The 25,932-nt window shown below is 50.5% G+C and overlaps 1 protein-coding gene across 3 annotated transcripts in view; it reads right to left on the bottom strand.

The window, feature by feature from the left end:
• Window positions 1-2,288: 2,288 nt before the first annotated feature.
• The window catches only part of MTCL1 (microtubule crosslinking factor 1), a 123,018-nt gene continuing 99,374 nt past the window's right edge, over window positions 2,289-25,932 (bottom strand). For 2 of the 3 annotated variants that reach the window (XM_040970592.1, XM_040970591.1), the window contains 6 exons: window positions 25,719-25,886; window positions 21,324-21,578; window positions 13,853-14,149; window positions 11,762-11,793; window positions 7,797-9,345; window positions 4,457-4,563 (listed from right to left, as the gene is read on the bottom strand). In XM_040970592.1, the coding sequence (XP_040826526.1) occupies window positions 4,525-4,563; window positions 7,797-9,345; window positions 11,762-11,793; window positions 13,853-14,149; window positions 21,324-21,578; window positions 25,719-25,886 (2,340 nt within the window). In that variant the 3' untranslated portion in view covers window positions 4,457-4,524. Of the gene's footprint in view, window positions 2,873-4,456; window positions 4,564-7,796; window positions 9,346-11,761; window positions 11,794-13,852; window positions 14,150-21,323; window positions 21,579-25,718; window positions 25,887-25,932 lie in introns of those variants that run through there. The other variant, XM_040970590.1, reaches the window with a different exon arrangement.

A 25,932-nucleotide genomic window follows, 5' to 3' on the forward strand; every position in this document is an offset into this window, starting at 1 on the left:
GAACCTTTCCCCCACTTCTCCCTCCCTGACGCTGAAGTGCTGCTTGTCCCCTCCAGGCCCAGTGTAATCCTTGCTGCGCTTAGGATCTCTGCCCCTCCACTTGGTCACTCATTCTTTGGGGCCTGGAATCAGATAGCAAACTCACTATGAGCCAGAGCTGCTCCTTGCTGTGTGTCACATGGGTGTGTAGCTCTCAGGACTCCCCGTATGCCCTCTCTCCTCTCCCAGCACCTTTGCCAGGCCAATCTGTCAGGGCCTGCCACATGACCTCATTGGGACCAAAGTTCCAAGCTATGCTGGAGCTCCTGGTAAGAAGCACTTTTCCTTGGAAGCTGCCTCCTGCCCACTCTTGGCAGAATTGCGTGGGAATGAATCCTGCAGGGGAGGGCAGGGCCGGGATGTGGAGCTGAGTGGGTCCTGTAGGAGCAGCATATTTTTTTACTGTGAGCACAGCCACTTCTCTCGGTGTTGTCGACTCCAACGGACAGTCCTTTGGCATTTACCATGGGACCAAGGTCACCATTACTGATTGTCTGATCAGTTACATCTGGGCAGTTCCATGAAAACACCTATTTTTTTACATGCAAAGTTTCTGTTGTGGTAAGATGTACACAAAGCCTGCCATTGCAACCACCTTATATAAAGCGCAGTGCCAATAAGCATATATTCACCCCATTTCCAAAATTTTCTCACTATCCCAAACAGAAACGCTACACCCACACCCCATCCCCTCCTCATCCCTGCCAACTGTCATGTTAATTTCTGTGTTTATGAATTGTACAGTTCTGGGCATCTGATCCACAAGTCAGCCAATAACTGTCTTTTTGTGACTGGTTTATCTCATGTAATGTGTTCAAAGTCGATGGTACAAATGTGTGCATTCTTGCATTTTAATGGTGCAGGACAGCCCATTTTACTACACATCTGAGCCCCTGGCTTGCAGTTCTTGGGAGCACAGACCTGGAGTGGAATCGCCGGCTGCTGTGGTGACCCGTTTGTTGAGGAGTGGCCATGCTGTCCCCCACAGCAGCTGCTTCAGTCACTTCCCCACCGATGGCGCACCAATGCTCTGACCGCTCCGAGTCCTCACCAACACTTTCCGCTTTCTCGCTCTTTTTTTTTTCCTAAAAATATGTAAGTTTTTAAATGGACTGGAGGTAATACTAGCAATGCAACTTAATCTATGAGGTTGTCTCTAAGACTATTGGGCCAGCAACACATTAGTGTTAAAAGTTTGAAATAGTCCACGTTGTGCACTTTCTTGGGGGGGGGGGGGCGGCACCATTTTTTGGTCAGTCCCACTATCTCACTCATTGACACGCGTCTGCACCCTGACGGCTGGGGGAGGTGGCTTCCTCCACCAGCCCCTTCCTCCTTCCTGACCAGGCACACTGGATTTGTTGAGAACCAGTTTTCTTGCACTCAGGCCATACCTCATTGTGTGTGTGCACGCACGCTTTTGCTTTTTTTCCAACAAGAGTGAAGTTTCCTTCCTTGTCCCAGGATTTAGTAAAGAGTCACAAAACTGCCACCTGACCCTGAGCTTGGGCGCGTGCCCTGCCCGACCCCAGCAGCTGCCGCCTTTGCCCCAATCCACTTCCCGTGTGCCCGCAGCTCCGATATCCGCAGCCGTCCTTGGGGAGAGAAGCGGAGAGCATGGGACGCCCGAGAGCCCAGAACACGCTGCAGGCTGGCAAAAGGCTTTATTGTTCTGCTTCATGGTGGCCTCAGACGGGCATGGAGGCACTGTCGTGTGCTTCCCACTTAGGCATCCTGGAACCGTTTGGTGGGGATTTCCCTTAACAAAATACTTCTTTTGAGTACGCTCCATACACAGTCAGCTAATTGGTTAACAACAGTTTACAAAGGTGTCAGAGGATGGACAGGGACAGTCACAGAGGATAATGGTGTGACACACACACACACACACATACACACACAGAGGTGAGAGTGGGGACACAGCGCAGGGTAAACATGCACCTGAATCTATGCGTGCAGGCCGGGGCAGGTGATGGAGGGGAAGAAAGGGTGGCTTACACAGCCAGTGAGGTCTGGAGGCCCGTCTGAGCCCTGGCGGCTTGTCAGACAGCTTCTCCTCCAGTCTGTGGACCACCTGTTGGGTCTACTGGCTTCTTGGCTTTTTCACTACAAAATGTTCACGGAATCAGACAGTTTGAAGCATTAAAAAAAAATTCTTAAAAAATAGTAACACTGACAAAACGAACCTACACCACGCTCAGTCAACATGAATAATACACTCAAGCAAAATGTAACAGTGCAAATCTAACAGAGAGGCAGTCAGTACTGAGAGCAATGGTGTTCAGAATCTCTTAAAATGTACATTTTTTAAAACTTTTATTTTTTAAATCTATGTATACCTTAGTTACTTCTTTTCATTTAATATATTGAGTGTAAAAAAAGATGGAGACAAAAATAGTCTTCTGAGCTATGAAAAAAATTAAGTTATTACAGGCACATTTACTGTTTCATTCTAGAAACATCTCAGTTTCACAGACTGAACATTCAGCAGCTGTGAGTCTTGTTGTGTTGTTTTAAATAACATTCTTTGACTTTGAGAAAACCCAGATCTCTCTTTTGGGGCTGAGGTTGGTTCATGACGATGGTGTGACTATGCAAATCACGATGAATTATTCTGTGATAATCCATGCAAGCTTGCATCACGGCGCGGCTTCTCCTCGGGCACCTCTTCATCACCATGCTCCTCCAAGGATGTCGTGTCTCCAGGGGACTGAGACTGCGAGGCAGTGGGGGACGGTGGGGCCCACCGGGATGGAGGGCGACGGTTTGCTGGTCTCTCGGGTCTGGAGAAGCAGGGCTCTAGGGATGGAGCTAGTGCAGAACAAGGCAGTTCCTTGAGGAGGGTCAAGAAAAGAGAGGGTTACTTGGGCCAGCAGCCCTCCCCAACCCCCAGGACACTTCACCAGACCCAAAGGGGGCAGTGGGTGACTTGAGAATGGGAGTGGCTAGGTTGTTTATGGAGAACAACTTAAGATGAGTGATAAAGAATTCCTCAAGAATGATGCGTGACATGAAGGTGAAGGCACCGAATCAATGGTCAGTGTTTGGCAACACGGTGAGACAGGTGTGTGTACAGAGCTCCTCCCAGATTTGGTGGGAACATAAAGACAGGGGGAAGTGACTGTGGCCTCTTCCTTGGCTTCCCACCCCGTCACTGGCCTTCTGGAATCGTCTGTCTGGCTGCAGTGAGCCAGTGGATGCCCTGCGATTCCATCCAGCTGGATCAGTTAGTGGATTTGTTGACTGTTTATTTCCCATTGACAGGCAGTGGGTTACACAAACTCCCACGACACAGGAAGAAGCATGCTGCTGGCAGGAATCCTAATTGAGGTCTAGTTTTCTTGAGTGGCTCTTGCCTGTGGCAGCATTTGCACAGAGCAGGATGGGGGAAACACCTGCCATTCTGTGCTGAGGAGAGAAAACACAGATACCTCACAACACTTGGACAGAAGGGATGTTTTCTTCTCTTTTTGCTTTCAAAGAATGCTGCATGACTGGCCCTCAGTCTTCATGTGAGGCCGCGATGATGCCCACCCATGGAATTCCCTGAGGCACCGAAATGGAGATGAGGATGCTGAGTGAGAAACACAGCGCCGGGCCCACCCAAGTGACACTGGACACAAAGCCGAGGCTGTGAACCAGGCCTGGATGGATGGCACAAGAGGACCCCAAAGGAAAGATGCAATGGACGAACCAGCGAACAGACCAGGGTGAGAGGTAATTAAGTCATCGCAGTGGTGGAAGGAGACAACATGGTGATGTCCGATGGGCAGGGTTGCTCCAGAGAGTGGATACGAACAGGGCGGAGGATGCAAGATGGTGGCTGGTGGAGACAGCACAGCTTAGGACCCCCAACTTCTGAGGGAGCAGTGGAGTGATGGGGTTGAGGAGCTCATGCTGTCCCTGCCCCACCAGGAGATTCACAGGAAAGGAAGTTCAAGGCTAATGGGCACCATGGTGGTGGCCAGATGGCACCTCCCCCGAGGCACATAACACCAGCCAGATACAAACACAGGAGATGTGCTAGTTCTGTGTGTGCAAGCAGTGTGTGCTGTGCACGCTCTGTGTAAGCAAAACTGCTTGTCGGTGCTTCAGTTAGCCACTGCTTCCACGTGGCCAATGCGCGGGCAAGCGCGAGCTCTTCAGGGGAGCAGTCGGCAGCACTTCACCAGCAACTGCACGTGAAGAAGGAAATGCCGTGTGCTCATGAGTCCCAGGCCATGGACTTTCCCCTGGCAACACGCCAGCACACACAGGCCAGAGAAGCCAGGTTGGGGAACTCTGGACAAGATCTCTAGAATCTACAAACCTCACTGAACAACAAGTGGTCAGCCCTCCAATGGGGTCAGATTAGGGCCCCAGGGCCCCAGTGGGTACCCTCCGGTGACGGATGTGAAATGTGCCCATGAGCTATGCAATGCAACTTCTCCATATGGTGGATGATGAGCAATGGGAAGGTAGACTTACAGCGTGAGGCAGGCAGGGCTAGAGTCCCCACGGGGCAGTTAGTAAGACAGTTTGGTTCTGGACAGCACAGAGAAAAAGAAAAGCAAGTGGGTTGGAAATCTTTTACACAGAACAGCAAAGGTTTCAGGCCAGAGGGCGAGGAGGCGGGGGAGTCATCACTCCCACCCCAGGCGGCCACCAGCAGAGACCTGAGGGGACCTTGGAACCCCAGCGCACAGGCCTGCCACACAGCATGGGTGTGGCCTTTCGGATTGCAGACTTCCTGGGGCCACCCTCACGCCTCGGATCTATCACTCAGCGTTCGGCAAACAGGTCGAAATACCTGATAGAGACTATGCCACAGGCTGGCCTGTTTGGGTTGCCATGATCAAAAGCTCCTGCTGCTTGTCCTGAAAAACCCCCTCCCATTTTCTACCTAGATACAGGAGGGAAGAGTGTTCCGTTTCCAGATTGTTCTGTTCACCCCTGCCCTCTTCCACTGAGCTGGAGCATCAGAACAAAGGAAGGCCTATGTGGCTTTTTCAGGGAGAGTGACGTGAGAAGGGGGCTGTTCCCAGTGTCCACGTCATGCTGGGCTGGGAATCTGAGGGAACGATCGGGGAATGATTCCACAGCAGGCTGCTGCTCCATGTCAGGTGTGGCTCTGGTGGCGTGGGAAAGAAAATCTAGAACTGTGACATAACTAGACAGGAAGGGTCTCCCAAAGTCCTAACAGATTAGCCCAGTCCAAAGAAGGAACAATTCCACTGGAATCCAGAACAACCAAAGTCCCAACAGAAGAGGAACAAAGGGCCCATGGCATCGAGATACAGGAAATGCTTGGTGCAGGGACTAGGTCTCTCAAATGGTCTGCACTACTTCCAAACCCTCCCTTTGGTCACAAGCACACCATCGGCAGAGCGGAGCTTTGTTCAGATAGAAGTGTTCCCATGTCATGCTGTGTCATTCCAACAGTCAGCCCTTTTCTTCATAATGTCACAGCTGATGTTGCAGGGCAGCGCATGAAGCCACTGCTCGAAGTACTGGCATCCCCTACGTAAACACTGATTTGAGTTCCAGCTCATCATTTCTGATCAGACTCACTGCTAGAGCTCCTGGGGAGCCAGTGGAAGATGGCCTAAGTAGTTAGGTCCCTTCTCCCACAGGAGAGACCTGGATGGAGTTCCAGGCTCCTTGTGTCAGCCTGGACCAACTCTGGCCGTTACAGCCATTTGAGAGCAAACTAACAATCGAAGATCTCCCCCACCCCCTTACTCCATTTTCTTCTCTTTCAAATAAATAAGTAAAAAAAAAAAAAGAAAGAAAGAAAAGGTTTTAGATTATTCATCTATTGAATCCCCCTGCAGATCCAAAACCCTGCATTGTAGCACAGTGGGTTAAGCTACTACTTATAACACTGACATCATATGCTGTAGTGTTGGTTCAAATCACGGCCACTCTGCCAACCCAGCTTCCCACAAATGTGCCAGGGAGGGCAGTGAATGGTGCCCTGAATGCTTGGACCCCTGCCATGTACAGAGGAGACCAGGTGGAGTCGCTGGCCGTCATCCTCCACTTGGCTCAGTCCTGGTCACTGCGGGCATGTGGAGTCAATCCATGGATGGAAGATGTCTTTCTCTCTCTTAAACAGAATAAGCACATCTTAAAAAAAAAAATAACAAATTTTGGAGATGCTTACATCCCTCATATAAAATGATGTCGAATTTTTATAGAACCTGTGCTCATCTTCCTGCACATTTTAAATCATCTCTAGATGACTTGTAGTATCCGGTTTGATGGTTACATCAACAGGTGGGAACACTGCTCAGGGGACCTAGTTAGGGGAGAACAGCAAGAAAAACTTGTGTGTGCTCATTCAGTACTGACTCCATTTTGCTTCTGGTATTTTCATTCTGCAGGTGGTTAGATCAGGGGATGTGGAACTCGAGGTTACAGGGAGCCGACCTGACTGGACACTGCAGGCAGGTGCAGCTCATGCTGTGGCACTGAGCCCTCACTCCAGCTGATCTTGTCTGACACCCATAGCCACACCCCAACAGTGAGGACTTGGCTGAGGGGCCCCAAGGGATGGGGGCGACACCACTGGGTGCCTGGGAACAACCAGCCAGCAGTGTCCTCCCACCTTGAAGCATGTCAACACTTTTCCCACACATCTTTGAGACAGGTAGGCTATGTGCTACCAGGACACATGCGTTGGCTTGAACCATCTGGAATGTCTATTTCCACATGTCACTGGTAACTACACTTGGTTCGACATTTCAGATTGAAGCCCTGTATTCTAGGTTAACATACTCCTCGGTGTGTCACACTGGACCTCCAACCACTCTGACATTTCTCTCCCTGTGAAATGTGGGTCCTCTAACTTGAGACATACTCCCTCTTCCTCCCCTCGTCCTGGGGCCAGGGCTGCCTGGGCAGTGGCAGCAGCAAGCACTGCTCCCCATCCCCTTCTCAGACCCTCTGGAGGGGCAGGCCTGGAGACTGTGTATTGGCTGTTGGTGTTCCAGATGGTGAGAAGACGCACTGGTGGGGCAGACACCCTTGTTCTGGGGTGCAGAGAGCAAGGAACCGGCCCCTCACTGCTGTCGCCAGCAGCCTGCTCAGCAAACTTTTTCGTTTGTTCATTGCAGCGGTCGAGATCGGAGCTGTGTTTGCTAAAGGGGCATGCTGGGAAGTGTACCCAGTGGGGAGGGGTTGTGTCCTGGAAAAGAGTTGAAGGCTGACTGATTTGTGAGTAATGTCAGGGCGGATCCTCCTCCTGTGCAGAGGCAGGGTTTTGAGCTTACCCACTTGCTTCCCCTGGGTTTACTGTTACGGTGATTCACCCACACAGAGAGGGGAAGCGATTCCCAGGATGTGGGGTCACTGCTTTGCAGAGGCCGGCTGGGATCCAGCTCCCCATGGGTACTCAGCTCCTGTCCCTGCACTCCTCAGCCTCCTAAGCTGCACACACTTACATCTGCAGCTCGCCAAAGCCCCACCAGGCATGCACACATGCACAGCTCACACACGGAAATCATGACCCACCGTGCAAATCCTAGTCAGACAGATATGGATCCAACACTGGGGCCAGAGGCCAGAACCCAAATCCAATCTTGTCCTTGATGACTTCTGCGGTGCCCAGGGTCTGTGGTCTTGCCTAATCCATCCTCCCATCAAGACAACCCTGTCCCCATACCACCCCAGGCTCACCACAACTCGAGATGCTTCTTGCGATCAAAGTGCCCAGCCAGGTGCCCACACATGCCCACCCCTAAACACAAGAGTTGGTAGGGTCGGGTGCCATTTACCTCCATGGGCCCTGGCTCGGCTGCGTCTCCTGCGTGGCTGTCCCTGAGACTTGGGGGGCCACGGCTGGGCTGCCTCCCCTCCTCTCTTAAGGCATGCTCCATCAGCTTCCTGTTGAGGATCCGGGCCACGTTCTCGGCGAGCGTGTAGCCAGGGGGAGCAGATAAGTCCTGCCTCACCGGCGTGCCCTCTCCCCCTTCCTCCCTGCAGGTCTCTGTGCCCACCCCGAGGGGACTGGGGGACCTTCCTCGGGAATTGGTGCCTGTCTCCTGGCCTGGGCCCAGCTCTGTTCGGGGTTCCGCCGAACGGGACCGAGAACCAGCCCGTGCCCCCTTCTGGAAGGGGTCCTGCACCACGGGGCTGTGGTCAATGATGTTGAAGAGGCTGGAGAGGCCGTCGTTGATGGTGGTGTGCACAGGGCTCTCCCTCGTGGTGGTGGAGCGAGCCCAGGCTGACTCGCTGTACCCTTTCTGGACCAAGCCCGGTGAGGTCCTGCTGTTGGGTGGGTCGGCTTTGGGCAAGGGCTTCCGCTGCAGCTTTGGAGACCCATACTTGGGGGAGCAGCATGTGCGTTCAAACTTGGCCTGCACCTTCTCGATGGCCGGAGCTACCTGCCTGCTCCTAAGGCTGCGGGAAGGAGACGACACTGGTGTGGTGCCGCCCCCAGTCTTTGGCGTGAGACACTTATGGGGGCTGCTGGTGACACCGCCGCCCCTCAGGGCATCAGTCTGCAGACCCACACTGATGGTCTGGACGGTCTGTGTGCCCATGGTCCGGGACCCGTTGGTCTGGCAGGCTGTGTCCCTGACTTGAGGCTCAACAGGGCTGGAGCAGATGGCGTTCCTGACAGAGAAGGCCACCTCCTTCATGTCATCACTCATGTTCTTGGACATCTCCAGGCTGTGCAATGGTGAGGCAAAGCCCAGGGGGCCGCACAGGGGGCTCTCAAGGGGGCTGTAGTCTCGGGGGTGTTTGCAGGGAGCACAAGGCCAACGTCCAAGCATGGGCTCCAGGGGGCCCCCCTTGGCATCACCCAGGCTCCCTCTGGCTCGGTTGCTGGTGGGAAAGGGACCCTCGGGGTCCATCTGGCTCCTGCCCTCGCCGCCCCCCTGCATGATGCTATCCAGCCTGCGGACGGCAGGTGGGCTGTGCAGCACGCGTACCCCGGACTGCTCGGCGAGGACATGGCTGCGCAGCGGCTGCTTCTGGCAGTGCTCGGGGCTGGTCATGGTGTCCGTGGTCATGGTGATGCTTGTGGTCAGGTACCAAGACGAGTCCGCTAAGGGCTCTGCGCTGGCTTCATGCCCTGCCCGTCCCACCTCGGTCCTGTCTGCCCAGGCTTCCGGGGGCCTTTCAGTCCCGCCTGGAACCCTGGGGGGTGTGTAGTCCCAGCTCTTAGTGTTGAACTCCTCAATGTACTTCAGGTCATCAGGAGACAGGGGCGGGGTGATGTCCTCCTTACTGTTGGCAGGCGGCAGACCCTTCTCGGGCAGGAACGGGGAGACATCCATGAGGCGCTGGAACTCCGACATGGAGGACACCGACACGGCTCTGGAGAAGCATGCAGAGAGGAGGTAAGCTTATGTCAGAGAGCCATGCATGCCACAGCCCCCATCCTGCCCCTCCCACCCAAGGGGCATCATCTCCCCTAAGTTCCCAGCATACTCTGCAGCTGCCTCGTGCCCCCTGTTCACGAGCAGACCCTGTGGGTGTCCAGGACTATCCTGGAACCTCATTATGGCCAGATCTTAGGAGCATCACAATCCTCAAACAGTTAAACCCCTAGGATTGGTTCACTGGTGGGCAACCCCCTACTCCGTGCCCACATCCGGGCAAGCAGCACAATAGATGTTTATGCTGCAGGGATGAGCACCCTGTCCAACATGGCCTCACGATCCCCAGGAGGGAGAGACACAACACAGCAGCTGCGGTCCCATCCCTTGATCATCCACCCTCTGAGTGGGAACATGTGTCTGCTCCTACATGGGTGGCTGGTGTGTTCACGCACGGCGTCCACGCACTACAGCCAAGGAGGGATGGTCAAAGAGGAGGCTGCATGCTCACCATGCTGGGGCTAAGAATCCCTCCATCTCAGAATGGGCACAGAGAGGAGGTGGACATAGACCCAGTTTCTTCACAAGTCACATGAACACATCTGTCACGCATACCCCTTCAGTTCTAGCCCAGTCATAGGGTCCCGCTTGAGGACTTGGCCACTGTCCCTTGCAGGAGCCACTGGTGATGAAGGGCTGGTCGTGCCTTCAGAGGTCTGCTCGGGGCAAGTCCATATACAGCAGGCACCAGGGCACAGAACCAGGCAAGCACCTGCTGGCACACAGACAGCTGCCTTCACCCAGGGCAGGTCCCAGTCCTATAGCCACCATGGGATGTTTAGAGCAAGGCCATAGAGACACCACCAGGCCTTCCATCTGGCTGAAGTTCTCAGAATCACAACAACCTGGAAGTGGCAGGGTGGACTTTGTGGCAAGGCGGAATTTCCTCATTTTGCTTTGGGTCAACCCCGGGCGCTGCTGAGAGGTGACTTGGCTTCAGGACACTGCCAGAGACATAAGAGCACGACAGTGGCTGATACCCTGACTCCTGCCGCGCTGCTCTAGTTACAGCTCATTTGACTCTCATTTTGGCCCAGAGAAACAGGTGTCAGAGTCACATCATGGCCCCCATGTGAGCAAGGACTCGGTGCTACTAGAGCATGGGTGGACAGGACAGAATAGAGGGAGAAGAGCCAGCAGCCTCAGTGATGGCCAAAGTCTGCAGAGCCACAGCTAGCAGAGCCAGGAGGTCCAGGAGGCAGGGGCAGGTGCCTGCAGCTATGCAGAAACAGGTCTGGTGAAATACACCTGTGAGGGGCCTGGCAACGTGGCCTAGCAGCTCAAGTCCTCGCCTTGAACGGGTCGAAATCCCATATAGTCACTGGTTCTAATCCTGGCAGCTCTACTTCCCATCCAGTTCCCTGCTTGTGGCCTGGGAAAGCAGTCGAGGATGGCCCAAAGCTTTGGGACCCTGCACCCGTGTGGGAGACCTGGAGGAAGTTCCTGGCTCCTGGTTTTGGATCGGCACAGCACCGGCTGTTGCGGTCACTTGGGGAGTGAATCATCGGACAGAAGATCTTCCTCTCTATCTCTCCAGCTCTCTGTATATCTGACTTTCCAACAAAAATAAATATATCTTTAGAAAAAAAGAAAGAAAAGAAATATATCTGTGAGAACTAAGAAGCAAAGGAGGCAGGCCGGAGGCAGTTCACTTTGGATGTTTTTACATTGTTAACACCACTACTGACATAGGTTACTTTTGGAAATTCACAGAAGATTTTGAAAAAGAAAAAGCTACAGTATTTAGGCGGGAAAGGAAGGCTCCTTCGTGGGTCCAGGAGTCCAAGTCTTGAGCCACCGTCTGCTGCATTACCAAGCACATTAGCAGGAAGCTGGACCGGAAGTGGAACAGCTGGGACTCAAACCGGCGCCCACATGGGATGCTGGTGTTGCAGACAATGGCTTTACCCACTTTGGCACAATGCCAGCTGCTAGGGAAGATTTTAATAAGCCCTCTTCCTGCGGACTGTAAACCTATAGGAGATCAAACGCCTCATGACATGCCAAGAAGGACTAAAGTCTTCATTTAAAAATAAGACTTTAAATGAGAAGGTTTCCACGAACTTTACAAAATCGACTGGACGGACACTGGTCCTTGGGGTAAGCAGCACGACTCGGATTGGAAAGGAAGGCCCTGCTAGAAGACACTTCCTGTATGCACACAGCACTGCCCAGCCTGGCTGTGAATTACCAGAAATGCCCTGTTTCTGAAGTGCATAAACAAGAAAGCAACGCTTTTTGCAGAGTTCTCATGTGTAGTCATTTGGAGGATAGTGGGAAACCAGACATTGGCTGCCAGCAGCGGAGGTTTGTATTTCAGGAGTAAATCCATTATTTTCCTCGAGCTCACATACCTTTGAAGGTTTCCCTTGTGGTTGTCTTCTTCCTGGAAAGGAGAAAGAACTCGGTGAACTACTTAATTTTGGTTGCCTGGGAGAGCCTTGGCAGAGAGCAAGCACATGTCACTCTGCTCGCCTAGCAAAGCACCAGTTCAAACGTACATATGGAGTGAGATGTTGCTCAGGAGGGCGCTACCCCCACGGCCTTTGAAATCTCATCATCAAAGCAGGATCCACAGCAGGATGAGGGGTCGGGAGCTGCTGCAGTCAGCAGGTGCCCACATGACCAAGAAAGAGACTAAATGCTTGCTTGGGGAGGAAGACCTCAGCGGTTACAGGAACTGCAAAGCTGGCTTTGGTGACAACCTGAGCCAGTCCGAGAGTGAACACGTGTGGGTGGGTGCGGCACAGAGAGGAAGCTGGTGAACAAAGGAGTAGATTAGGATGCTAGCATCCCTGGGTCTCAATCCTGCTTTACAAGTTAGTATGACTTCTTCATGCTGGGGCCCAGCAAGCAGGCCCTTTCCAGCTGAGACGGTTTTGCAGGTGCAAATGATGGGCCAGCCCCCACACAGCTGGAACTCGGAAAGGGTGCCCTGCTGTGAAACAGGGCCATAAGAGGCTGCTCCCAGCTCAGCATCGCCTTGCTGACGTGTGATGGCTGACGTGTGATGGCTGTGCAGGCTGAGCACGCCGTACTCTGAAAGCTTGAAGGCTGGGACATTGTCAAATTGGAACAGTGTTTGAACACCCACACGATACCAGAAGTGGAAAGTTCCATACTACGAAACTATGTTTCATGCACAAAATTGTTAAAAATATTTTATAAAACTTTGTTTTAGACCTCTGTCAAACCAATGATAACGAATGTTAATATTACTGTGGATTTAATGGTCTGTGATGAGTTTAACATTTACTCTATATGGATGAAATGGTCATTTTTTTTCATTCAATTTCTGTTTGTCTATTTGTCTATTTCTACTAAGGTTTAGTCTTCTTGCTTTTGACTGTTAAACTTCCTATGCAGTGAAACAGTAAACCTTTTTATTGTAAGGTAAATGTTATTTCAAAAACAAAACAAAACAAAGTGAGTTAAAGGGAAGGAAGGAGGGTGAGAGTGGGGAAGAAGGGACTGCTCCCATGTAATCAGAAATGCTCACAAATCACACCGAGACTGTTAAAAACCCGTTAAAAGTTAAAGTAGAAAAAAGTAAAAAAAAAAAAAAAACAACGCACAGATAAAAAAAAATATGTTCCTAAAATCAGGTGTGTTTCTAGTTTAATTTTTTTTAGATACATAAATAAGGATAATTAAAAGTCTATGCATGGACCCAGCACGATAATGTAGTGGTTAAGGTCCTCGCCTTGCACGTGCCCAGGATCCCATATGGGCACAGATTCTAATCCCGACAGCCCCGCTTCCCATCCAGCTCCCTGCCTGTGGCCTAGGAAAGCAGTCGAGGACGGCCCAAAGCCTTGGGCCCCTGCACCTGTGTGGGAGACCCGGAAGAGGCTCCTGGCTCCCGGCTTTGGATTGGCTCAGCTTCAGCCCGTGTGGCCACTTGGGGAGGGAACCATTGGATAGAAGATCTTCCTCTCTGTCTCTCCTCCTCTCTGTATATCTGCCTTTCCAATAAAAATAAATAAATCTTAAAAAGAAAAAGCCTATGTGGATGACAAAAGCATTGTATAAAGTTGCCTTCATGCTGTTCACATAGGAGTCCATGAAATATAAATGCATTTCATGTTTGCGCTTGGGTCTTGCCCCCTAGATATCTTAAAATCAGAACAGTCCGGAATCCAACGCACTTCCGGTCTCAAGCAGTTTGGGTATGATATATTTGACCTGTGTGATTGTATCGCATTTCAACAATACTATTTGATGTGAACTTTCCTAAGTTAAACCGAGAGTGTCTGGAAATCAAACCGCAGGTGCAGTAACCATAAAACCGACAATGGATGGTTCTAGAATCATTTTTAAAGCAAATGACAGAAGCCACCGGTACCCGGTTTGCCATTGCCACATGCAAAAGCCATGCCCCCATGCCAGGGTGCCCTCCCCCAGGGCCAGCCCCCCTCCCACGGGTGGCCAGAGCTTAGGCTGACCTCGCGGAGGCCGCTCCTGAAGTCTCTCTCGGGCCTGTGAGGCGGAGGCTCGTCAGGCTCGTCGTCCAGGGACAAAGCATCCAGGTAGAGGTTCTCGCTGGCCGAGCACCTGTCTGACTCCTTCAGCTTGACCAGTGGCCGGTCTTCAAACGGGAGGGAGTCTGTGTCCACGCACGGCCATGTGGACAAGGGCCGAGGCAGGCGGAGGCCTCCCTGGGGCAGGGCAGAGCGGCCGGAGCCTTCCTTGGGGTCACACAGGAGACTGCCCGCTCGGCGGGGGCTCTGCTCTTTCTGCAACTTGAGTTTAAAAAAAGAACACGGTTTTAGTCTTGCTCTCTATGGTCCCACAGTCTTCTAGCAGCAGCTTTCCTGTATCATCTGGAATGCCAATATGGGTCCATAGGAAAGACTGTAGAAAAAAAGTTCTTAAAATTCTGACCTTTGGGTGGTGCTGTGGCACAGCTCATTAAGCCCCTGCCTACAACAACTGCGTCCCATATGGACACTAGTTCAAGTCTTGGCTGCTCCATTTTGGGTTGACCAGGAACAAGCTCCTGCCTCCTGGTTTCTTGATCTGGCCCAGCCCATGATTGTGGCCATTTGGGGAGCAAATAAACAGATGGAAGATCATTCATTCTCTCACTCCCACATGCACACATATACACCATTTATACCTTTGCTCTTCCAATAAATCAATCTTCACAAAGATTTTTTGACCTTCATTTCAAAATGTAGTACCACCTTGTGAACATTTTTGTTTTTAAAAAAGAAACCCAGTTTTTGAGTCTGGTATAATAGCCTAGCAGCTAAATGCTTGTCTTGCATGTGCTGGAATTCCATATGGTTGCTGGTTCATATCTCAGCTGCTTCACTTCCCATCCAGCTCCCTGCTTGTGGCCTGGGAAAGCAGTAGAGGACAGGCCAAAGCCTTGGGACCCTGCACCTGCGTGGGAGACCAGGAAGTAGCTCCTGGCTTCGAATCAGCTCACCCCTAGCTGTGTGACCACTTGAAATCCAGGTTTCATACTAGAAAATCTGCATTAGCCATTTTTTTTTCTGATGCAAATATGCTCCTACCTGAAATCAATCACTGTGCTCATGGGAAATGACACATTTAAAAATAATCCTAACGTTGAACAACACATTTTGAACCCTCTCCTGGAATTACCTTTACAACTCAGGACACGATCAGCAGAATGCCACCAAGGACAAAGGACTTCTGTGGCTGATGCTGATGTTCCCAGCCAGCCTCAAATCCTGCTATACACGATAGTCCCCAAAGCTGGTGGGGTCGGGAAGAAGTGAAAAGATAAAGTTGATTTTGGAGTAGTCACTTCCCTTCCAGCTGCCTGCCTGTGGCCCTGGAAAGCAGTGGAGGACGACCCAAAGCCTCAGGACCCTGCACCTGCGTGGGAGACCTGGAGGAGGCTCTTGGTTTCAGACTGGCTCAGTTCTGGAGAGTGAACCAACAGAAGGAAGATCTTTTTTCTTTGTCTCTCTTCTCTCTGTAAATCTGACTTTTCAATAAAAATAAATCTTTTGGGGGAGAAAGAAAAAGTAGCTTTCAAGGTAAAGAAAGATGTGGTATGAATCAGGGAGGAAAACTTGGGTATTTTATCTAGTATCTTTTTTTTTAATTTATTTTATTTGAAAGGCAGATATACAGAGAGGAGAGACATAGAGGAAGATCTTCCGTCTGATGATTCACTCCCCAGGCAGCTGTAACAGCTGGAGCTGAGCCGATCCGAAGCCAGGAGCCTCTTCCGGGTCTCCCACGCGGGTGCAGGGTCCCAAAGCTTTGGGCCATTCTCGACTGCTTTCCCAGGCCACAAGCAGGGAGCTGGATGGGAAGCGGGGCTGCTGGGATTAGAACCGGCGCCCATATGGGATCCCAGCACGTGCAAGGCAAGGACCCTAACCACTGTACCAACGCGCTGGGCCCTTTTTTTTCTTTTTTGCCTGACTGATAAGCTGAAGAAATAGCAGGCCCACAGGAGCACCTGGCCAGAAGCCACTGATCAGTGCACTCATTGGCTGGCAGGTGTATGTTCTCAGTTCAGTTTCCTCCCCTGTAACGCAGGGCTATGCGTAACAGGCCATGCAATCTGCAACCCCCACACACATCCTCCTCTTCCACCGTAGCGGCACTGGTTGTGGTCCTTAGATGACTAAATCACTGGAAACTGCTGAGACAGGCAGGCCAAGGACTTTCCCTGCATTCTCCAAGTCTTCCTCAAGTCCCCATCCATGGATGCAGAATAGGGACAACTGAGACCTGAAGCTACCACCCCCTAGGACTGCTTAGTGAGGTCTTTATTGGATGAGGAGCTTACACACTCCTGGACCTGCTGCTCACGCGCAGTCAGAAATGCTCTGAAGGATGCAAGTCCCTCTTAGGGTGGACCCAGAAGGCGTGGCCAGACAGAGATGCTCAGGGGCTGAGATGCTGCCAGGACTTCCCGAGGGACCCTGCCTGGAGGCCGATGGAATGTGCTCGAAGTGCACCTTAGTGGCCCAGTTGGCACCTTCCCATGCAGCTGGATGCGATCATGGCCAGCACAATGTCAGGAGGACAGTCAGGGACGGAACGGGGACAAAGGGACCTCCACTCAGCAGAGTCATCAGCTTCACTTTGGAGGGTAAGAGGAAGGCTCACACAGCCAGCACTTCAACACAGGCAAATTCACAGTCAAATCAGGGAATAAGCAAACCGCACAGGCAATAACAACACTCTCTTTCGCAGTTCTCTTCACTGCTATTCTTTTAATAAAAAGAAACGAAGGAGGAAAACTTTTGATTCTGCTCCTCTGAGCCATGTCAGCACCATCTGATCATCTCCAAGCTATTCTGGGCACTGAATTAAGATGCAAACATCACATCCGAAGCTGCAAATGTGCACCAAGGGTGTGAGTGAAGAGGGGAAGGCAATGACTAAGGAGGAGAGCTATGAACACACATGCTTTAACTCAGTGAAGTGGGGTTTCAAAAATAGGCTCAGGAAGCCAGCAGCAAGTCGCACGCAAGCCACTGGGTATCAGGTTTCCTGAAAGTGCACTGGAGTGGTTGTGGCTGGAGGGCTGTGCGGCTCAGATGCCTTGGAGGTGCGGTCATGGAAGAATGGGTCCTGCAGAAGCAGGCTGGTGCCAGCTCCTACTGTACTGGCACTCCCCGCAGCAGAACTACTTCCAATGCAAATAGAACATTTCAAAGGTTTGCATTTCAAATAACACAGGAAACAATAAACCCTCCAGAGTGTCACCTTACTTAGGCGGGCCAAAAGACAAAAGGATACTTGGTAAGCGAGGTTATAAAAGAATGGCACTTGGTGTTGTAAAAGCAGCTGTACTGAAAGGGAGGCAAGGGGGGCAGATGAGAGAGGAGCTTTCCTTGTAGCTCTGCAGGTACAGCGAGGACAGCAGCAAGCTACGCCACCCACATGTTAACTGGGAACTTCACTATCCTGAGAAGAAATGTAGTGTGACTCCAGCTGAGTTAACTAACCCTCGATCCAACTTGGATGGAAACAAGAGACGCCGATGGAGTGTGTTACATGACCTCGGCCACACTCCCACAGTCATCCGTCACATCAAATGCCTCCTGTAGTGCAGAAATTATGTAGGAATTTAAGGACAGTGAACGAGTCTGAAGCACGTGTTCTGAAAAGTGGAAAATGGATTTAGTGCTACTTCTTCCACCATCTGTATTGGGTTATCTGTCAAGGTTATGTGGGAGTCAAATGGAGAGGGTACACCGTGAGGAATGTTCAGTTGCATCTCTTGGTTATCTGTGGAATGTATAGGCCGAAACTAAAGGAGTAAGCAACCCAGTAACCAATAAACAAAATCTACACACACACTCACACACACACTGGAGCCAACTTCTTGAGAATATCTGTCATTGCTTGACCTGATTTCTAGGACTGGATATCAAAACGTCAACAGTTTTCTTTAAAAAGATGAGTATTTTGGGGGAAGGCCAGCTTTGCTTTTGAAAGGCACTGCTGCATTTATGCAGTGCTGATTCGTTGCTAACTACTAGGTGTATTGTTGGCCACTCCTCTTCTAGACAGTGCTGAACTCATTGTACAAAAATGGTGGGGTCAAACCCACAGAGCAGGAACAGGTGGATGCAGAGGCTCCTCAAAGGAATAAACCCTGAGATCTGAAGGTCAGAAGCTGCCAGTTTGGAAGAACTGTTGTGATCCTGACAATTTGGACAGAGCTCAGCTTATTTATTTATTTATGCCGTGCAGGTGGGCTCAAGAGCCTGAGCTAGGTGACTCAGGCCCTGCCGGACCCCATACCCCCAGGGTTTATGGACCTGGCACCCACTTTGGGCCCAGGGACCCAAGCCAGGCAACCTGGGTTCCCACCAGAACTCCTGCCCCTGGGGCTTACAGACCTGGCACCCACCGCGCTCAGACTGGCATGACTCATTTCACCTCGGCATCCACTGGTGGGTATGGTAGCATGGCTCGGTCCAGCCTGCTTCCAGTTTCAGCTTCCGCTGGTGAATGATGCAGCCTAGCCCAGCCAGTTCCCAGTCCTGGCCCTAATGTGGACTGGCAGATGTTGTAGTCCAACCTGGCCCACCTGGTACTCTGTCCTTGGTTCTCAGATCTGCTAATGGATGTTATAAACTGGCCCAGCCTGGCCCAGCCCCAGACCTGACCCACAAATATGCTGGTGGGTACTGTAACCTGGCATAGTCAGGGCTGTTCCTTGTCTTGGTTCTTGAGCTCTTGGGCAGGGACTGCAGCCTGACAAGGGAGTTTCCCAAGCTCCTCTACCAGGTCTTCTCCCAGCGGCAGATCTCACAAGCACCAGTGGTTCCTTGGCCCAGGTTGACTAAGCCCATCTCTTGTCCTGGCAGAAACAGTGTCCTTGCCCAGCTGGCCCACACTATTCGTTCTTACCAGAATTCAGCTTGTACCTTTTCCAGGGTCTCAGAATGAGGTGCTAAGTCACCCCAGGTCGCCAACTTCAATCTAACTCTCACTGGGTACGTCTTACTGATTTTTCCTTTACTAGAAACTCCTCATTCCCCAAAGTAAACCAGAAACTTAAAAGCCCTGCTTTGCTTACAGCTTATAACAAGGTCAGCAAGCCACCATGGCTCACAGGCCAAGGGGCCTAAATGGGCATGGCAGGGATCACAGAAGATGGCGACACACCAGGAGAGGGCATACCACAAGTGAGCTTGCAGTAAAAACCAGGAAGGAAGTCCCCCTGCCAACAAGTGTCCAGGAGCACCATGACATGGGCCAACTCAAGACGGATAGGACCGGTTTTGTACAAACACTTCCTACTTTTAGTGCAAAACTTTCACCAAACAACTGTCTCATGTAATAGGGCACAGACACCATACACACACACACACACACACACACACACACACACACACACACACACACACGCACACAATTTAAAATGAAAGACTATTTACAAGGGCCTGGCTGCCAAGTCAAACAGGAAATGGCCAACTTTCCTCTTGACAGAATTCGGGGAATTTTGAAATGCAGCCATATCAAATATTGGCCAGGTGACTCACTCCGCGAGTGACCACACCCAGGAAGAACCCAGCACCTTTCTATCTGCAGTAGACTTCCTTCCAAAGGCCACTGGTCATTGTCACCACTTCATTCTTGCCCTTCCCTCCCTATCCAACATTACATTGAAGCCCATTTTGTCCCTGTGTATGCAAAACACGGACAGACTGACAGGGTTCTTGACAAATTTTGTGAAAATTGATCGGAAAAATAAGGTTATTTTGGTACAAAGAATTTTGAAATCTAACCCTGTGCCACCCACCACCCACAACCAGCCGATTTGAATCCTGGGTGCTCTGTTTCTAATCTACCTTGCTGCTAGTACACCAGAGAGGGCAGTACAGGATACCCCAAGTAACTAGGATCCTGCACCCCATGAAGGAGACACAAAGGGAGTTCCTGCCTTCTGGCTTCAGACAGACCCAGACTTGGCTGCTTGTAACCACTTGGGGAGTGAACCAGAACATGAAAGATTTCTCCTTCTTTCTCCCTCTCTTTTGGTTGCTCTGTATTTCAAATAAATAAATCTTCGAAAAATTATAAAATCCATTCACTCATCTGCAAAATGTGCACGTATTTTTTTAAAAAAAAATTTGCACCACAATAAGGAGAAAATTCACTTCTTCATGAATTTTTGAAGTACCTTCACAGTTGTGGCTAACAGGGCATATTTTTCCATAAGGTTCCCACCTAAATGCAGGCAGCACAGGTCTGTGTGATAGAGTAATGGCATTATTCGTCCTGCCCTCAGTTTCTTATTGATTAACACACCTTCTTGAGGCCCCATGAATTTTTTAAGTGTGACAGGCTGTAATAAACAGAATGCACATTCTTTAACGATCCAGCTGGGGAGGAAGTCCGAAGCTTTTTCAATTAAATGTGAAATTTTAACTTGGTTGTCACTCAGTAACCACTGCCAATGTGCAAACTGTTGTAAGTCTGGTGCAATGCAGGGAATGATTATCTGGGAGAAAGAAAAACAGCACTCTCTCCTCCCTTAAATTCTTCTGAGTTTCTGAATCATTCGTCCAGCTGAAGATGATGAGCTACCAGCTACCTCCCTGGACCATGGTCCTATCTGATCACAGCTCAGCAATACCCACAGCAGGTGCAATCACCGGCAAACAGCCTGACTTTCAACTTAATTCAGCAATTTATTTACTAATGAGAACAATTCCATTCAAACTGGAGCAGTCACTGTGACTGCATCTCTAATGGTAAACTTAAAAGTTTGCTTTTTGGCAGGAATCACTGAGTAAGACCTGAAATAACCTCCCTTTTCAAGTTTATCTATAAAGTGCTATTAAAAAGTTATCTGAGGCCGGGCTCAATAGCATAATGTATAAGGTCCTCGCCTTGCATGCGCCAAGATCCCATATGGACGCCAGTTCTAATCATGGCGGTCCCACTTCCCATCCAGCTCCCTGTTTGTGGCCTGGGAAAGCAGTTGAGGATGGCCCAAAGCCTTGGGACCCTGCACCTGCGTGGGAGACCTGGAAAGAAGTTCCTGGCTCCCGGCTTCAAATCGGCGCAGCAACAGTCATTGTGGTCACTTGGGGAGTGAATCATCAGACGGAAGATCTTCCTCTCTGTCTCTCCTACTCTGTATATGTGCCTTTCCAATAGAAATAAATAATAACATCTTTTTAAAAAAAAAAGTTATCTGCCTCTCCCTCCTCTTTATCACGCAAAGGGAAGTTCCTTATAAACTCTACAATGGAGAGATTTGTGTAATGGTAGGAAAAGCAAAAGCCTAGCATCTTTCCTTGTTCCTCTGGAGCCTAGGAAGTATCCTGAGGCAGCAAGGACCACAGCTGTCTGGGTTTGGCTTTCTTTCTCTAGGTGCTCCGGATGGCTGGAGCGTGTCACAGTCTACGTCCTGTGCTGACGCTCACGCGTCCGGTGGCTGCGGTGGCCCCGTACCTGCTCGAGCCTCCACAGGAGTTCCTTCCTCTGCTGCTCCCACTCCTGCCGGTTCCTGTCCAGGCGATCGAGAAGCTCCACTTTCTCCCGGTTCCAGTTCTTCTCGTTGTGATGGATCTGCCAGCGTAGGTCCATGACCAGGCCATGGCTGTCGGCCAGCAGCTTCTGGTGCGCTTCTCTCTCCTTCTTCAAGGTGCCTTTGTTCTCCACGGAGGAGCCTGGCTCTCCCAAGTTCTTCTCCGTCTTCTCTTCCAACTGTCAAAGAGAAATGAAATCGGGAATGCCACCCAGTAGAGGATGAAGGAGCTCTCAGGTCCTTCACACGTGATCCCTGCGAACAGGCTTGAAATGAGCATGGAAAATCGAGTTCCATTTCTAAAGTAAGAATATGGGACATTTGACGGACAGAGCCACAGAGAAAGTTAAATTGCAAATCTACCTAACTTCTCACAGCTAACTTCTCAGTTCCAACTTCCTGGTCTTGTCTGGACTCTCTGTACATCCTTAAAGACAGGCATCATCCATGTCTGATCCTACACACTTAGCCTCTACATGGAACTTAGCAATGAAATCTAGTAGTTTCAATGAATATTTGATGGGCCCAGCACGGTAGCCTAGTGGCTAAAGGCCTCACTTTGCATGCACCAGAATCCCATCTGGGCACTGGTTTGTATCCCGGCTGCTCTTATTCCCTTCTGGCTCCCTGCCTGTGGCCTGAGAAAGCAGTCAAGGACAGCCCAAAACCTTGGGACCCTGCATCTACATGGGAGACCTGGAAGAAGCACCTGGCTCCTGGCTTCAGATCAGCTCAGCTCCGGTCACCTGGGGGGTGAACCAGCAGATGGAAGATCTTTCTCTCTATATCTCCTCTCTGTAAATCTCACTTTCCAATAGAAATAAATAAATTGTAATAAATAAATAAATGTTTGGCAAATACCCAGGAGGTGAAAAACAAAAACTTTCATCTTTTCTGGCAAAACAAACAGAAAAAAAGAGAGAGAGAGAAAATCTTGAGGCAGAGGAGAAACAACATATTAGACAGGCACAAATGGAGAATTCTGGAAGGGTTATCATCTGAAAGTATGTCAATCAAAAGATAATGGAGTACAACACCCATTGGTTCACAAGGAAGACAGGGCTGGAAGCCGAACGGACCCAGTAATCGCAACGACCAGCATATGCATAAGCTGATTGGTGTGACGAACAGTGTTGGAGTCTGTACTAGCAAACTCACTCAAGAATCAGATCTGGGATCAACTCAGATGAAGTTTCTTTGGATATTTCTCCAACTGAACTGCTGATCTTGGAACCCCAACCATCAAGAGACTGTCAGCCAGTGGACTCTGAATAGGTTTCATTACGGTTGGGATGGAGAGATTGGCAGCAATCCGGAACTGATGAACTATCAAAACTGTATGAGCAGGACCCTTGGAGCGCGCCTCATGTTGGGGATGGGGGATGGGTGGGAGGTAGGGTGGGGCTTTCCCCTTTGTTACTCCCCTAACCCTACATACAGGGCAAAATGATTATATTAGTGTGGAAACAATGATATTACCCACTTTCACCCTGTAGCCCGTGACCCTTTGTACCCTAATAAACTAAGATTATTAAAAAAAAAAAAAAAAAAAAGATAATGGAGTGCTGAAAAAAAAAAAGGTACCAAACTACAGAGAATTCTATAGCCAGCCACGGTATCTTTCAAAAGTCAAATATTTTGCAACAAAAAGAGAAGAAAAATTGTTGCCAGCAGAGCCACAAAAAAATGACAAAGGAACAGATATCAAAGGTAGTTCTTGAGTTACAAGGAATTGGATAACATCAGATTCTTCAATCCAACCCAGAAAACTGAGCAACGGAAATTGAATAGATGGCAATACAAAACTAACTTGTTCTTACTTTTTTTTTTAAAGATTTATTTTTATTATTTTTTTATTGGAAAGGCGGATATACAGAGAGGAGAGACAGAGAGGAAGATCTTCCGTCCGATGATTCACTCCCCAAGTGAGCGCTACGGGTCGATACTATGCCGATCCGAAGCCAGGAGCCTCTTCTGGGTCTCCCACGCGGGTGCAGGGTCCCAGAGCTTTGGGCCGTCCTCGACTGCTTTCCCAGGCCACAGGCAGGGAGCTGGAAGGGAAGCGGGGCTGCCGGGATTAGAACCGGCGCCCATATGGGATCCCGGGCGTGCAAGGCGAGGACCTTTAACCACTCGCGCCACCGCGCCGGGCCCTGTTCTTACTTTTAACTGCTTCTAAATATCACTGACTGTTGAAAGGAAAAACGGCTGCAGTATATGGTACACTCACAGAGGCAGAGGCAAGGAGCAAGCCATCGGTCCGGATGGGGAGACGCGACTGAATGTATTCTATGACTGTACAGCACGAGGAGTGGTTTAATATAATTTCCATGTAGACTCTGAATAATTATGTATTTTGTGAACTCCAGGACAACCACTAAAATTACAGAAAGAGCTCACTATTTTGTACCTTGCTTTTATCCTGATAGAATCTAAGTGAGGAAGTTCAACAAATCTTGCTCTTATCAAATTATCCCATTTCTTTTCTAAACCATCTTTTAAGGACTAGACTTTTTAAATTCCAACTCATTCATAAAGAAATGGCAGCCTAGAGTGCTTAAGGGAGTGACCCGAGAACATGGTCAGTTAATAACAGAACTGGGAATAAAAAACAGATTTTTTTTTTAATTACCATTAACTATGAATGAATGTCACCCATAAGGACCCTACCAGGTGTATTAACTTCATTATTCCTATCTAGAGTTCAATTAATTTCAAGCAAGCTATTCAAAAACCCACTAAAATCCTTCACAGTTGAGCATCCACATCTAAGCACATACTTTTCACTATTTTTAAACCAGTTGCTCAACGATTACAAAGCAGCCCATTACTATTCCGAAGGCCCATCTGTTTGTATGAGGTTGCTAAGCGTCCTTCCCTACAAGGCACCCATGGGGCCAGAACTAATATTGAGCCTCTCCTCTAGAGTGACGGCAAACCCCTCCCTAAGTGAGAGAAGTCTACAGACTCTGAACAGAATGCTGGGCTTGTGAGAGAGGAAGCAGAGCGGAAGGCGGGGCCCGGGGCGGGGGGCACTGGACACAGGGCAGGAGATGACTCAGTCAGCTCTAAGATCTGTATTTAGAAAAAGACCAAACATCATTTCCAAGTGGGAAGATAATGCAGAAGCAAAACAGGAGTGGACAGCGCCAAGTACTGCAGTTCAAGGCCGCTCCTGGAGACCCACGGCACTGCAGTGAAGGGCACAGCACACAGATGTGTCCCTTGCACATGCCTCCCTCGGGTCTCTGTGAGAAGCTCCTCCCCTGCCCTGGCAGCAGTTGACCCATTAGCCTGCTGTCAGGGAAGGCAAAACTCCCTCTCTCCCTCCCTCCCACACTCTCCTGGGCGTCTGCAGCTCTCATGGTCCATGCATCTCTCCCATCCAAGTACTAACCAGGCCCGACCCTGCTTAGCTTCCGAGATCAGACGAGATCGGGCGCGTTCAGGGTGGTATGGCCGTAGACAAGGTCCACGTGTCTCTCACTTCTCCTCCTCCCTTAGGGTCCAATCCTGCTGCCATTCAGGGATCCTTTGTCACTGACGCTCCCACGCTGTCACATCTCATTTATGACTTCCAGAAACAAGACACCCCATCTCTTGCGACCCTTTCAGTATCCGCCCTCTCACTTTTTCCTCGCAAACTCACTGTTATCACTCCATGTGTATCAGGTTCTTCTCAACTGCCTCCTCCCACCTCCTGCTGTGACTTCCTAATTGCCAAAGTCAACAAAGTCTTGGTCCCTGATTTGATGTTGAACTCTCAGAAGCACCCGTTGAACGCCACTTGGAATTCTTGGTGCCTCTCCCTGTGGCTAGGAGAGTTGCCTCTCCCTTTACCTGCTCCTGAATTTCCATGCATTCCAGAATGTGAGCTCGTTCTTCGGACAGCTCTTCACTCTGCACAGGTGTGGAGACTCCACCCCAAGCCCTCGCTGCCACACTGCCTCCCGGTTCACACTCAGGTGTGCATGTCCTTAATCTTGCCCTCTATGTCCCAGGACCTATTAAGCCACATACCTCAATCCAACCTGCTCTCTGGCAGCCTGCTGGAGGTCTCACTCCCACTGTTAATTGTGGAATACCCACAGCCACAGCAGTGTGAAAGGAACAAGCCTCCAGGACCTGCTGCCCACACTTAGGACTGGCCATCACACTCGATTCCAGTGGCAAGTTCGGGAACACAAATAACCTCTTTTCCACATTCCCTGAGCTCAACCCTCAGACCTCAGCGGGAAAAGGAGGCTTGCCATGGCCCTTTAAGCAGCCACTCCTCTCCCTTCTGGTCCCTTCCCACCCACCCTGGATGGTACAGGTACCTGCTCCAGGCGGCACTTGAGCCCGGCCCACTCCATGTCCCAGGCAGCCTTGTCGCTGGCGTGTTGCTGCTGCAGTCGCCGCCGCGCCCGCGTCTCCTCCCGCAACTCCTCACGCAGCTCTTCCAGCAGGGCCTTGAGGGCGCCGAACAGCTGCTGGTTCTCCACCACCTGTGGGCACACCAGGTCGGGCTCAGCCACCTCGCCTGCCCACGTT

The sequence above is a fragment of the Ochotona curzoniae genome, unplaced genomic scaffold (genome assembly GCF_017591425.1).
Source record: "Ochotona curzoniae isolate NIBS_2020 unplaced genomic scaffold, NIBS_Ocur_1.0 scaffold_4812, whole genome shotgun sequence".
NCBI classification, from domain to species: Eukaryota; Metazoa; Chordata; class Mammalia; order Lagomorpha; family Ochotonidae; genus Ochotona; species Ochotona curzoniae.